Genomic DNA, 14,676 nt, shown 5'->3' with positions numbered 1-14,676 from the left:
TATGAAAGAAACAACAAATATTGTCTATTTTTATTTTTTCAACTGCCATTTCTTGACACATGTGCAGAGAGTGTGGCCTTTGTTTTAGCGCGGTAGGTTCACTTTGCTGCCTAGCAGTTATTTTTTCAAACTTATTTACCCTCAAGATGTCTGAAACAGGGCCAGCAGGTTTAAGCACAAGTTGTGAACCACGCATGTAAAGGAATTTCACCGGATGTGAAACTTGATATTTTACAAAGGTCTGGAGAAAATGCTTCACAAAGATGCTGGAGAAAACCTTTGTGCGATAGCTAAAGCCAAGGGGCTTGCTACAGCATCTGCAGTCACTTGTGTCTCCAAACCTAGCTGCTGACCACTAAAGAGATATGCTTGGGAAACTGACAAGGCAATCTCTTAAGTGGCCCCCCACTGTGAACCAGCAGCTATGGTCCTGTCATTACCATTGAGAGAAAAACATCCTGTAGGAACATATCTCTGAGAATCAGAATCAGGTTTATTATCACTGACTTATGTCGTGAAATTTGTTGCTTTGCGGCACCAGTACAGTGCTAGACATAGACATAAAAGTTACTGTAAATTACAAAAATAAATAAACAGTGCAAAAGAGGAATAATGAGGTTGTGTTCATGGGTTCATGGACCATTCAGAAATCTGATGGCGGAGGGGAAGAAGCTGCTCCTGAATCGTTGAGTGTGGGTCTTCAGGCTCCTGTACCTCCCGCCCGATGGTAGTAATGAGAAGAGGGCATGTCCGGGGTGGTGAGGGTCCTTAGTGATGGATGCCGCCTTCTTGAGGCACCGCCTCTTGAAGATATCGATGGTGGGGAGGGTTGTGCCCGTGATGGAGCTGGCTGAGTCTATAACCCTCTGCAGCCTCTTGTGATCCTGCGCATTGGAGCCTACATACCAGGCGGTGATGCAACCAGTCAGAATGCTCTCCACCGTACATCTGTTGACATTTGCAAGAGTCTTTGGTGACGTACCGAATCTCCTCAAACTCCTAATGAAGTAGAGCCACCGGCGTGCCTTCTTTGTGATTGCATCAATGTGTTGGGCCCAGGATAGATCCTCTGAGATGTTGATGCCCAGGAACTTGAAGCTGCTCGCCCTTTCCACCACTGAAACCTCAGTGAGGACTGATGCGTGTTCTCCTGACTTCCCCTTCTTGAACTCCACAATCAACTCCTTGGTCTTAATTGTGCTGCATGTGAGGTTGTTGTTGTGACACCACTCAACCAGCCGATCTAGCTCACTCCTGTACGCCTCATCGCTTATCTCTACTTATAACATTGGAAATAGAGTTTTGCATTACAGAAAATTGCGATACGGATGGTTTTCTGGGAACTCAAACCCTCTATAACGCGGGTTGTCTGTATATTGTCTCTCCGTAAGCATAAGTATTTCTACATGTTCATCGAGATTGGGCGTTGCTGGTGATTGTCCTGGAGAAAGTGGGGGTGAGTCACCTTCTTGGATCCTGGCCGTCCTATTGGTGATGGGGCTCCCACAGTGCTGTTGGGAAGGCAGTTCCAGGACTTAGACCCGCTGGAGATGAAGGAGCAGAGATGTATTCACATTCAGGATGGTGTGTGATTCCACACATCTGCCGCCCTTGCCCTTCTTGCTGGTAGATGTTATGGGCTTGGGAGGTGCTGTCAGAGTAGCCTGGGTGAGTAACTGCAGTGTATTTTGTGGATGGGATCCTACTGTGCACCGGTGGTGGAGGGGATGTAGCAATTGGGCGGCCGCTTTGTCTTGGATGGTGTTGAGCTTTTTGAGTAGTGTTGGCACTGCTCCCAATTGGAAAAGTGGTGAGATTGGGATTCACAGCATTTCTCCGGGAGCCAGCACAGAGACGATAGGCCGAGTGTTGTTGGAAAACATTAACAAGTGATCTGGTGATTATCACAATCCCAGCTGTGGGAGCTGATGGGTACAAAGTGCTGCCCTGTGTCCAGTACAAGAACAGAGGTTGAAGAGAAACCTGATGAAGCTTGTAAAATTATGAGAGGGACAGATCGGGTAGACAGACATTGTTTCCCCAGGGTAGAAATGTCAAATACTAGAGGTCATGCATTTAAGGTGAGAGGGGGAAAAGGAGATGTGTGGGGCAAGTTCTTTTACAGAGAGTGGTGGGTGCCTGGCATGTGCCGCCGGGGGTGGTGATGGTGGTGCTTCAGAGGCTGTTAGAAAGACACATGAATATGCAGGGAGTAGAGGGATGTGGATCACGCGCAGGCAGAAGAAACATAGTTTAATTCAGCATCATGTCCAGCGCAGACATTGTGGCCAAAGGGCCTGTTCCTGTGCTGCACTGTTCTATGTTCTATGCTTCAGAAAGCGCTTCCCAGGTGTGGCACAGTCTGAGTCACGAAAGGGAGAGTTTATCTTTCGAATTAACTGAAGCCTTTCGTGATCCTTTTATCTTTCGCAGGAGGATAACAAGTCAGAGGATGTGGTGAGATGGAGAGCGAGGGTTGGTTCTGCTGCAGAACATTTCCAGATTCCACTAATGCAGACTGTGCATCCAGCAGGGATTCAATGTGCAATGGGAAGGCAGAACCCCACTCCCTGACGTTTGTTCGGGTGTATTCTTGATTTTATTTGAGTAACTTACTGCGGCAAGGTTAAATCAATGCCACTTAAAAAGAATCTGATCTCTTATCTCATTGCTATCTGTGGGATCTTGCTGTACACACATTTGGTGGCTGCTCTTCCTGCATTATGATGGTGAGAAGACTTTGGTAAGAACTTGTTTCATTACAAAATGCTTTCAGACATCCTGAGGATGTGGATGTGTTTTACTGAAAACAATTCTGAGTTGGCTGTGCAGAGAGATGCAATACCAACATTTATCATCCACACAAACCTCAGATCTACTTTGTTTGGAGTTTGAGGAGATTCGGTATGTCACCAAAGACCTCTGCAAATTTCTACAGATGTGTGGTGGAGAACATTCTGACTGGATACACCACCGCCTGGTACGGAGGCTCCAATGCACAGGATCGCAAGAGGCTGCAGAGGGTTGTAGACTCAGCCAGCTCCATCACGGGCACAACCCTCCCCACCATCGAGGACATCTTCAAGAGGCGGTGCCTCAAGAAGGTGGCATCCATCATTAAGGACCCTCACCATCCAGGACATGCCCTCTTCTCATTACTACCATCGTTGAGGAAGTACAGGAGCCTGAAGACCCACACTTCTGCCATCAGATTCTGAACAGTCGATGAACCCATGAACACCACCTCATTATTACTTTTTTTGCACTATTTATTTATTTCATAATTTATAGTAATTTAATGTCTCTGCACTGTACTGCTGCTGCAAAACAACACATTTCATGAAAATATAAGTGAGTGATAGCAAACCTGATTCTGATCCTCTTCCCATTCCTCACTGTAAATGGAATTTTTTCTGCTCACTTCTGTTTGGCAATGGGATTAATTGAAATATTGGATAAAAAGAACAGAAGCTGGAAATCCTAAGATGGAAAATGTGGGAAACACTCAGCAGGTCAGGCAGCATCTGTGGAGAGAGAAATAGAGTTAACGTTTCAGGTCAAAGAGTCCTCATCAGAACTGAGAAAGAGGGAAAAAAGTTTTAAGTTGTAGCAAATGTGGGGAGAGGGATAGACAGGACATAGGCAATATCTGCTGGAAAATCATTGCCAAAAATATGATCCATTCAATAATCAATTACATATTCACCACATCAGTTCATCACTGACATATACATATTCACCACATCAGTTCATCACTGATAGGCTGATTTCACAGATTTAAGTTATGTTCAGCTACTCCAGAGCCACTGGTTCATGTTATCTTCAGGATGTTGATTGACACCATCATGCAAGCCAGTGAGCTGAAAGCAGAGTAGCCCTTACACAGTCTATCTTACAGCAAAATAGTCTATTTACTCAACAGCGTACTGCAGCAACAGTCCAGAGATTCTAGAACACACTACAAACAGTTCACAGACTCTCTTTAACCAGTACACCACACCATACAGGCTATAGACTGTTTAAACAGTACATCACAGCAAACAATCTAAAGACACTATTTTAACAGTACGCTACAGCAAACAGTCTACAGGCTCTAGTTAAACAGTACACCACTGCAAACAGTCGACAGGCTCTATTTAAACATTACACCACTTTAAACAGTCTGCAGATCCTATTTAAACAGCGCACCGGTGCAAACAGTTGATGGCGTCTGAGAAAAAAAAGTCTGATAATTGGAGGAGACAGAGCTCATAACTACAACAACTTCTCCCAAATGGAGCAGAAGGATTTCTCCATCAAATTTCTGTGAGTGGAGAACAGTTATGGAATGCAAATCATTTGTGTAAAATTAACCTGAGAAATTTACAGCACCATAGCCCCTGGAGGCAAATCCTGAAGAAATCACCTCGATCTGCACTTGTGGCAGACCCTCCTGCTGCACTGGAAAAGTTTAGATCCAAATGAAACCTTAATAAGGTCAAGGAAATGCCCATTTATAACCCTCAATGTTGCACTCTGCAGGGAACTGATAACATTTTAGATTTCATTTTGACTTTGTGAAAATAACATTCTCTTTAAATATATAGGTCACGCTATTTCGTTATGATAAAACTCCTATGTAAATGCAAATTAGTGGGTTTGTTACAACTAATATAGTCAAATAAATGGAGTGACACAGTTTTTTTTTAAAGGGTTTGAAAGGCTGGGTGCAGGGAAGATGATTCCTCTGGCCGAGGAGTCTAGGACCAGGGATCTCAGTTTCAGGATAAGGGTTAGGCTATGTCTTCACAAAGAGGGTGAAGAATCTTTGGAATACTCTGCCCTGGAGGCTTGGACATCGTTCATTCAAAACTGAGATGGGTAGATTTCTGGATAATGAGCATTATGGAGATATTGCAGGAAATGGTGTTGAGGGAGAAGATCAGCCATGGCTCCAATGAAGAGGAGAAATGGCTGGAGGAGCCAGATGGCCCATTCGTGCTCCTATACTCTATGTACCTGTGTTCTGTTCCGATAACCTGCACAAGCAAATGGCACAGATAGGCAGTTGTAGAAAAGTTCCAATGCACATTATTGAAAAAAATCAGAACAAGGGTAAAGAAACATTGCTATTCAAATAAGGTCAGATTAATGAAAGATAAATTTTCGCTCAAGAATTAAATTAATTTCAAGCTAAGTATGATCTTTATCTGCAGCACATTGTAAGGTAGCAGTGGGTCTGAGGATTCTGATTGGTACACCGAACTTGTGCTACTTTAACATAGAAACTTAACCACGCAAAGAGATTGAACTGATTACAATGTTAAAAGAGAGGAGCTTCAGACTTTGTTCATTCCAGTTCTCATCTGTGGGATCCATACTTCTCACTGCTCACCATCCGCACCACACTGCTGCCATTTATTCTGAGGCTCAAAGTAACGCGTAAAAGAGTTCTGCACAGAGGTGAGAATTTATGTGGTTAATTATGGGCTAAAGGTGTCACTTTTGTTGCACGTTTTTGTCAGTTTCCTCAGACACCACACATTTGAGGCACTAGGGACAGATCTGGTCAACAACACTACGTAATAGATCTAGAAGCACGAGAAGGTGCAAAAAACGTGAAGGAGGATAATATCAGAAGTGAAAATTACTGAAGATTATTTTGAACTGAGGCAATTGGGGCTGAGCTGTGACATTAGATATGATTGGATTCGATCGGGTAGACACAGAAATGGGCTGAATCCAAAAGTAGAAGTGTTAGACATTAGATAACTGCTAATAATTTGTCCAGAAAATTCAGTGGATGACTTCTTTCCCCTGAGAATAAAGAGAGTGTCGGGGTGGAGGTGAAGAGCAGAGAGGGGCTTAAGGGGTACGCTGGATAAACGCACGAGGGAGAAAGGGTCAGGAGGAGATGGGAATGGGGGAGATGGGGAGGGGGGAGTGGGGTATGAAGCAGGGACTGAGCACAGAGCTGGGGCCTTTTTCTGCTCTTTTATTTTATGCTGTTACTTTTATCGTGAAATGAATTCTGCTTGACACCTTCTGAATTATGTAAGGCAAGTGGGCAGAGATGTCTGCAAGCCTGATGAGAGTGCAGCAGTCAGTAGGCGCACGTGGCTCAGATTGTGCTGGTCACCGGCATGAGTGCTTGGGAAAAAGAGGGGATGTGCGCTGAGGGAAAGGGTCAGAAGATAAGCGAGTATGCAGGTGGGAAGATGTGGAGGTGTGGGCTCAGCAATGTAACAGTGTGAATTAATGTCATATTTCTGTACAACGGTGTGAAATAATGTACTGATTACCAGGATGCTCTTTGCTGATACATTTTGGTAAACTGGAAAACAAACTGGGGTACGATGGAATGTGGTCACTTTAAGGTTCTCAGCCGGGATCAAAACCCTCTGTGACCTTTCTTCTCCTACTCCTCATGATCTTCCCTGGACCCAAAGCCATCTGTTCCTCTGCTCCTGGTTCCCTGAGCCTCACTGCTTTTTACTTTTTGAGCAGCTGCCAAGACACCCCACTGTCTCTTACCCTCTCCACCTCTCTACAGCATCTCTTCGATCAAGCATTTGGTCATTAGTTTGGAGCTAAATTGTGATTTATGAGTACAGGAGTTGGGACATCATGTAACAGTTGTACAAATCGTTGGTCAGAGCACACTTGAAGTATCGTGTGTAGTTCTGATCACCACACTATAGGAAGGATGTGAGTAAGTTAGACAAGTTACTGGAGGGATTATGTTATAAGGAGCAATGGGATCAGCTGGAACTGTTTTCCCTGGAGCAGAGGAGGCTGAGGGGTGACCTGATAGAGGTTTATAAAATCATCAGGGGCATTGATAATTTTCCCAGGGTGGTGAGTCAAAAAGAAAAGGGCATAGGTTTAAGGTGAGAGGGGAAAGATTTAAAGGGGACCTGAGGGGGGTTTTTCACCCAGAGGGTGGTGGGTGTGAGGAATGAGCTGCCAGAGGAAGTGGTAGAGGTGGGTACAGTTACAATGTTTAAAAGCGGTTTGGACAGGTACCTGGATAGGAAAGGTTCAGAGGGATATGGGCCAAATGCAGAAAAATGGGATTAGGCATCTTGGTCAGCACAGACGAGTTGAGCTAGAGGGTCTGTTTCCATGCTGTATAACTCCATGAATCTAGGTCATTCTTATGAAGACCTTTGGATGTTTTACCATGTTAAAGGTGCTGTAAAAATACAACTTTTATTATCCAAAATTCAAACATCATCCATCCACACGAATTGTACACGATTTAGTTAGTGATCTGAAAGCCACTGGTGAGAGATGATCCCTTTGCATGATTGTCTCTCCTCTCTCTAACCCGTACATACAGAGACGTATGTCTCTACTCTGTCCCATTGTATAGAGGGAGTCAAGTCTGCAAGTGAATTAGGGTTTGAAGGCACAGAGAGTTGGACTGGGACTGGGAAGTTGTACATTCAATCTGTTTAAGTATTGGGTTGAAAACATTAATAGTTATAAAAAGTTTCAGGTAACACTTTTCATGACATCAGGATTTCTTAACGTACTTTACAGCTTATGAAATATTTTAGAAGTGCAATCACTATTATGATGTAGGAACCATGGCATCCAATTTGTGCACAGCAAGCTCCCACAAACAGCAGCAACAATGATCAGATTCCATGTTGTTATTACTGGGATAAACATTGGGCTGGACACCAGAAAGAACTCCTCTGCATTTCTCCAGAACTTTATCACATGAGCTTTCACATACACCTGAGCCCCAATTTGACACCTCATCCAAAGGCAGTGCCTCTGACAATGCAGCATTGCTTCAGTACTGAAGTGTCAGCCTAGATTACACGCCCATACTTTTAAAGTGGGTCTTGAACCTACAACTTTCTGACTGAGGGGTGAAAAAGCAATTGAGACCTCTGTGCCACTCCAGAATACTTGCATCATACAATGATACAAGTATTGCAGAGCGTTTCAGTAGCACCACTCTCAGATAGACAACCATGATGTGCGACAAAACCTGTTTAGGAATCAGAAGTGAATGGTGACGTGGAATGATTTGCTGACTTTTTGTTAAGAAATGTGCTGCTTGATGGAAAACAAATATAATGCAATTTCCCATTAATCGGTCAACTGGCAAAGTCAGAAGCTCTGAACATGAGCTTCTGGGGACACTTCCTAGAGCACAGAGTCATAGAGTAATACAGCATGGAAACAGGCCCTTCAGCCCATCTTGTCTATGCCAACCATGGTCCTCACCAAGGGCTTGGCCCATATCCCTCTAAACCCCTCCTTTCCATGTACTTATCCAGTGTCTTGAAGCTCCCACTGGTATAGGAATTCTCAGCAATGTCTCAGCTGCCCATCTCTGATCCTAGAAACTTTATATTCTTCTATATATCTCCTCTTTTTCAATCTGTTTGCTATCAATTGTTACCTGACTAGATTACCCGTGTTTTCACTTTTGTTAACTTTCCCTTAAGTCGTAAATTTTTAAGAGACTTTAAATTTTTGTATTTTAGAGCAAAAGAAAATTAAATAGCATAAAACTCCTTCCTCACTGCACTAAGTTCTCACTCTGGGCAAATTCTTGGTGTTCCATTCAGCTCAAGCTGTACTCTAAGTTGTGGGATCACTCTGTATGTCAGCATTACTCATGTAGCCATATAAACCCTTGGGCCACATCTCTATTACTTGAGTACTGACTCAGCACCACCAACATAATTGTTATTCTGGTAACCATTTGGAGAAGGCCATCTAATTATCTGTTAACTATTGCTGCCAGGCACTACTTTTAGCCACTGACTACTGTAAAAGATAGTGTAAATGTTAAAGTTAAGAACATAGAACATTACAACACAGCACAGGCCCTTCGGCACACAATGTTGTGCCAACATTTCATCCTGCTCTAAGATCTATCTAACCTTTCCCTCCCACATAGTTCTCCATTTTTCCATCATTCATGTGCCTATCTAAGAGTCTCTTAAATGTCCCTAACGTATCTGCCCCCACAACCTCTGCCGGTAGTGCGTTCCACGCACCCACCACTCTCTGTGTAAAAAACTTACCCCTGACATCCCCCTTATACCTTCCTCCAATCACCTTAAAATTATGCCCCCTCCTGTTAGCTATTGTCGCCTGGGAAAAAGTCTCTGACTGTCCACTTGATCTATGTCTCTTATCATCTTGTACACCTCTATCAAGTCACCTCTCATCCTCCAAAGAGAAAAGCCCTAGCTCGCTCAACCTATCCTCATAAGACATGCTCTCCGATCCAGGTAGCATCCTGGTAAATTTCTTCTGCACCCTCTCTAAAGCTTCCACATCCTTCCTATAATGAGGCAACCAGACCTGAACACAGTTCTAAGTTAAATTCTAAATTTTTCCTAATCTAGTTTTCAGAACAAATTCATACTCACACCATCTCCAGCAAATTCTTGTTAGCATTACACTTCACTACTTAAGTAAATTGGTAAATTGGTTTATTATTTTCATGTCCTGAGGTACAGTGAAAAACTTGTCTTGCATTCTGTTCATACAGATCAATTCATCACATCAGTGCATTGAGGTAGTACAGGGTAAAAACAATAACAGAATGCAGAATAAAGTGTTACAGTTACAGAGAAAGTGCAGTGCAGGTAACCAGTAAGGTGCAAGGTCACTACGAGGTAGATTGTGAGGTTAAGAGTCCATCTTATCGTACTAGGGGACCGTTCAATATTCTTATAACAGCGGGATAGAAGCTGTCCTTGAGCCTGGTGGTACGTGCTTTCAGGCTTTTGTATCTTCTGCCCAATGGGAGGGGGGAGAAGAGGGAATGTCTGGGGTGGGTGGGGACTTTGATTACGCTGGTGCTTTACTGAGGCAGCGAGAAGTGTAGACAGAGTCCATGGAGGGGAGGCTGGTTTCTGTGATGTGCTGGGCTGTGTCCACAACTCTCTGCAGTTTCGTGCAGTCAGTTGTCTTAAGTTGCACCTGTGTGACCATTCTCCTCTTTGGAAGTGTTGTGAATTATCTTTAATCAGTTCCCTTTGGTTATTGGTCTTACTGCCATTTGGAGAAGTTTCTCCATATTTAATTTATTCAAAATAGTGAACCTCATTATCAAACAAGGACACAAGAAAACAGGAGGAAAAGGAGACCACTCGGCCCCTCAATCCTTCCCTACACTTAATATGACCATGGTCGATCTATGCCGGCCTCAACTCCTCTACTGTGCCAGTTCCCCATCACCCTCAATTCCTCGATCTTTCAAATATTTCTCTCTCTTTGCCTTAAGTATATCCAATGACGCGGCCTCCACCCCCCTTGGGGATAGAGAATTCCAGAGGTTCACCCCCCTCTGAGAGAAGACATTTCTGCACATCTCACTTTTAAATGAACAGCCCCTTATCTTGTAACTGCGTCCCTTTGTCTATGACCCTCCCTCTGGTGGAAACATCTCAATATCCACCCTGTCAAGTGTCCTTAGGATCTTATAGGTTTCAATAAGGTCACCCCTCATCCTTCTAAACTCCAAGGAATACAGGCCCAAACTGCCCAGCCTTTCATGACAGGACAAACCTCTCATCCCAGGAATTAGCCTGGTGAATCTCTGATGGATTGCCTCCAATGCTACTTAGGTAAGGGGACCAAAACTGTCCCCAGCTGTGGCCTCACCAACACCCTGTACAACTGGAACAGAACCTCCCTATTCATAAAATCCAAACTCTTCGCAATAAAGGCCAATATGCCACCTGCCTTATTAACTACCATTGGACCTGTCTGCTGCTTTGTGATTCATGCACCAGATCCCTTTGAACTTCAATCATTTGCAGTCTCTCTCCATTTAGATAATAATCCGCCTCTTGATTCTGCTGACCCAAGTTCATGACCTTATATTTTCCCACATTAAACTCCACTTGTCGGCTTTTCACTCAATTCCTCTGCCTATATCCCATTACAGAATCACCACGTCCTCTTCACAATACGTCTTCCCACCTATACTTGTATCATCGGCAAACTTCGAAAACTTCCACTACATTCCCTCCTCCAGGTCATTGATGTAAATAGTAAACAGTTGAAGGGCAGGAAGGAATCCCTGTAGTACTCCACTGGTTACCTCCCTCCAGCCTGAAGAGGACCCATTAATTCCATAGAGGACTGTTTTTCAGATTGGAGGCCTGTAACCAGTGGTGTGCCACAGGGATTGGTATTGGTATTGGTTTATTATTGTCACTTGTACCGAGGTACAGTGAAAAACTTGTCTTGCATACCGATCGTACAGGTCAATTCATTATACAGTGCAGTTACATTGGGTTACTACAGAGTGCATTGAGGTAGTACAGGGACCATTGATGTAGTGCAGGTAAAAACAATAACAGTACAGAGTAAAGTGTCACAGCTACAGAGAGAATGCAGTGCAATAAGGTACAAGGTCACAACAAGGTAGATCGTGAGGTCAGAGTCCATTTTAACGTATGAGGAAACCGTTCAATAGTCTTATCACAGTGGGGTAGAAGCTGTCCTTAAGTCTGGTGGTACGTGCCCTCAGGTTCCTGTATCTTCTAGCCGATGCAAGAGGAGAGAAGGGAGAATGTCCCAGGTGGGTGGGGTCTTTGATTATGCTGGCTGCTACACCAAGACAGCGAGAGGTAAAGACAGAGTCCCAGGAGGAGAGGCTGGTGTCCGTGATGCGCTGGGCTGTGTCCACAACTCTCTGCAGTTTCTTGCGGTCCTGGGCAGAGCAGTTGCCAGACCAAACCGTGATGCATCCTGATAGGTGCTGGATCCATTGTTGTTCATCATTTACATTATTGATTTGGATGAGAATGCAGTTGGCATGGAAGTTTGTGGATGACACCAAGATTGGTGGCAGAGTGGAGAGTGAAGAAGATTGTCTAAGGTTACAGCAGGATCTTGATCAACTGGGAAAGTGGGCCAAGGAATGGCAGATGGAATTTAACTCAGACAAGTACGAAGTGTTGCATTTTGATAAGTTAAACCAGGGCAGTAAATGGCAGGGCTCTAGAAAGTGTTTTAGAACAGAGAGATCTAGAGGTACAAGTACATAGTTCACTAAAAGTGGCTTCACAGGTAGAGAGGCTGGTGAAGAAGGTGTTTGGCATGCTGGCCTTCATCAGTCAGGACACTGAGTACAAGAGTTGTGACTTCATGTTACAGCTGTACAAGTCGTTGGTGAGACCACACTTGGAGTATTGTGCACAGTTCTGGTCGCCCGGCTATAGGAAGGATGTCATTCAGCTGGAATGGCTGCAGAAAAGATTCACGAGGATGTTACCGGGACTGGAGGGCTTCAGTTATTCGGAGAGTCTGGATAGGCTGGGGCTTATTTCCCTGGAGCGTAGGAGGCTGAGGGGTGACCTTATAGAGGTTCATAAAATCATGAGAGGCAGAGAATGTGTGCCGTCTCTTTCCCAGGGTAGGGAAGTCTAGAACTAGAGGGCGTAGGTTTAAGGTGAGAGAGGTTAAATTTGAAGGGCACATAAGGGGCAAGTTTTTCAGAGGGTGGTGGGTATATGGAACAAGCTGCCCGAGAAAGTGGTAGAGGCAGGTACAATTGCTACGTTTAAAAGTTATTTCGACAGGTGCATGGATAGGAAAATTTTAGTGGGATGTGAGCCAAACGCAGGCATATGGGACTAGCTCATATGGGCAACTTGGTTGGCATGGACGAGTTGGGCTGAAGGGCCTGATTCTGTGCTGTATAACTCTATTCCAACTCTGTTTTCTATGTGACAGCCTCTTTTCAATCCATGCCAAAAGATTTCCTCCAATACCTTGGGACTTAATTTATGAACCAGCTTCTTGTGTGGCACCTTGTCAAATGTCTTTTGGAAATCTAAAAACACTACATCTGCAAGTTTCTGTCCATCAATTTTTCCTATCACATCTAAAAAAAGAATGAGCCTTCTCCAATGTAAGAACAATTGTTGTTTCTCTCCTGTGGGGAGAAGAACACATTTCTGCTGTTGCTCCTAAGAACACTGCACTCAATTTCCTTTCAACCCTCTTCAATATCTTGATTTGTCTTCCGCTTCTCGAAAGCCCATGTCATAAAAATCAAGCTTCTCAAGCCATGTTTTCTTCTTAATGAGGCGATATCATGATTACATTTATTTTTGTTTCTTTAACAGAAGAACAGTACCAGTTTCTGAGCCAAATGGATTCTGCTCCTTACACAGCTGTCAGTAATTCCACCAATGTGACCTGCGATGTGTACATGCATCTCGAGACAGCTAAAGTAATCTTCACTTTGTTTTACATCATTGTTTTCATAGTTGGCTTATCAGGAAACATATTAGCCCTGTACATAACCATCCAGAAACACCCAAAGATTAACTCAACCACACTTTACTTAATCCACCTTGCGGTCTCAGATGCCCTCTTTACGCTTGCTCTACCATCTCGGATAGTCTACATAGTCCGAGGGTTTGACTGGCCATTGGGCGAGATGCCATGCCGAATTTTTGCTCTCCTCTTCTACATCAATACGTATGTCAGCATCAATTTCATGACATGGTTGAGCATTGACCGTTACATTGCAATGGTGCATCCTCTTCGATTTGCCAAGTTCCGCAAGGTCCAAAACGTCAAGTACATCTGTGCTGCAGTCTGGGTCTTTGTCTTCCTTCAGACCGCCCCTCTGCTCTTCATCCAAATGACGAAAGAGAACAAAGGCTTGACGACCTGCATGGAGTACCCAAACTTTGAAACTAATCCCAACCTGCCCAAGATACTGCTCGGTGCCTGTCTCCTGGGGTACTGCCTGCCAGTTGCAATCATAATCTTTTGCTACTTTCGAGTCAACGTGAAACTCTGTAAGATTGCGAAGGAGAACCCTTTAACTGAGAAACTAGGCAGGAACAAAAAGGCCATCACCGTGATCTTGATTGTTCTGTTGGCGTTCCTGATCTGTTTCACACCGTATCATGCCACCATCATCCAGTACATGATCAGAAAGCTTCTGGCACCACAGAATTGTTGGCACCAACAGGCCTTCAAAATGAGTCTACAAGTATCTGTTTGCTTCATGAACCTCAACTGCTGCATCGATCCACTCATCTACTTCTTTGCCTTCAAGGGCTACAAAAAGAAGGTTCTGGAAATAATAAGGCGCCGCATTACGCTCTCTGCGCTCACCTCTTCCAAGACCATCTCTGAGAACAACAGCACTCATGCCACCATGAGTCAGATCCAAGGCTCAGCATCAGGATCTGCAAACTGATGCTTGTCCAACCAGTGCCCAGAGTACAAAACTGACACTGTTGGCCAACCCCTCACCAGGTACATGGATGAGCATCTCAGGACACCCTGCCTCATGTAATGAATGACAAGACTAAATGCAATATCCTCACGCCCTCCTGCCAAATGAAGAGTTAATTGGGGACATGTTATTCCCATACAGAATCCCCCATGCGGTCTGTTGAATGGTTCAGTGGACAGATGTCCTGGGTCAGGAGGTTGTAGGTTCAATCTCCCCTCCAGTCGTCCAAACACAAATGGCCTTATGTCTAGGGGCAATACTGAGGGAATACCACACTGTCAGGGGTGCAGTATCGAGGGAGGATCACACTGTGGGGGGGGGGAGCAGTACTGAGGGACAACCGCAGTGTGGGAGGGACAGTACTGAGGGTGTGCCATACTGTCACAGAGGCAGTACTGAGGGAGGGTCAGACTGTGGGAGGGGCAGTACTGAGGGAGTGCCGCACT

At 44.4% G+C, this 14,676-nt stretch overlaps 1 protein-coding gene across 1 annotated transcript; it reads left to right on the top strand.

Moving 5' to 3' along the window:
- The first annotated feature begins 13,069 nt into the window (after positions 1–13,069).
- Positions 13,070–14,191, top strand: LOC127575663 (G-protein coupled receptor 183-like). The gene has a single exon (XM_052025552.1). The coding sequence runs from the start codon at positions 13,070–13,072 to the stop codon at positions 14,189–14,191; it is 1,122 nt and encodes a 373-aa protein (XP_051881512.1).
- The last annotated feature ends 485 nt before the right edge of the window (positions 14,192–14,676 follow it).

This window comes from Pristis pectinata, chromosome 11 (genome assembly GCF_009764475.1).
Source record: "Pristis pectinata isolate sPriPec2 chromosome 11, sPriPec2.1.pri, whole genome shotgun sequence".
NCBI classification, from domain to species: domain Eukaryota; kingdom Metazoa; phylum Chordata; class Chondrichthyes; order Rhinopristiformes; family Pristidae; genus Pristis; species Pristis pectinata.
Note: the sequence above shows the minus strand (reverse complement) of the source record. Positions and strands in the feature narration are given on the sequence as shown.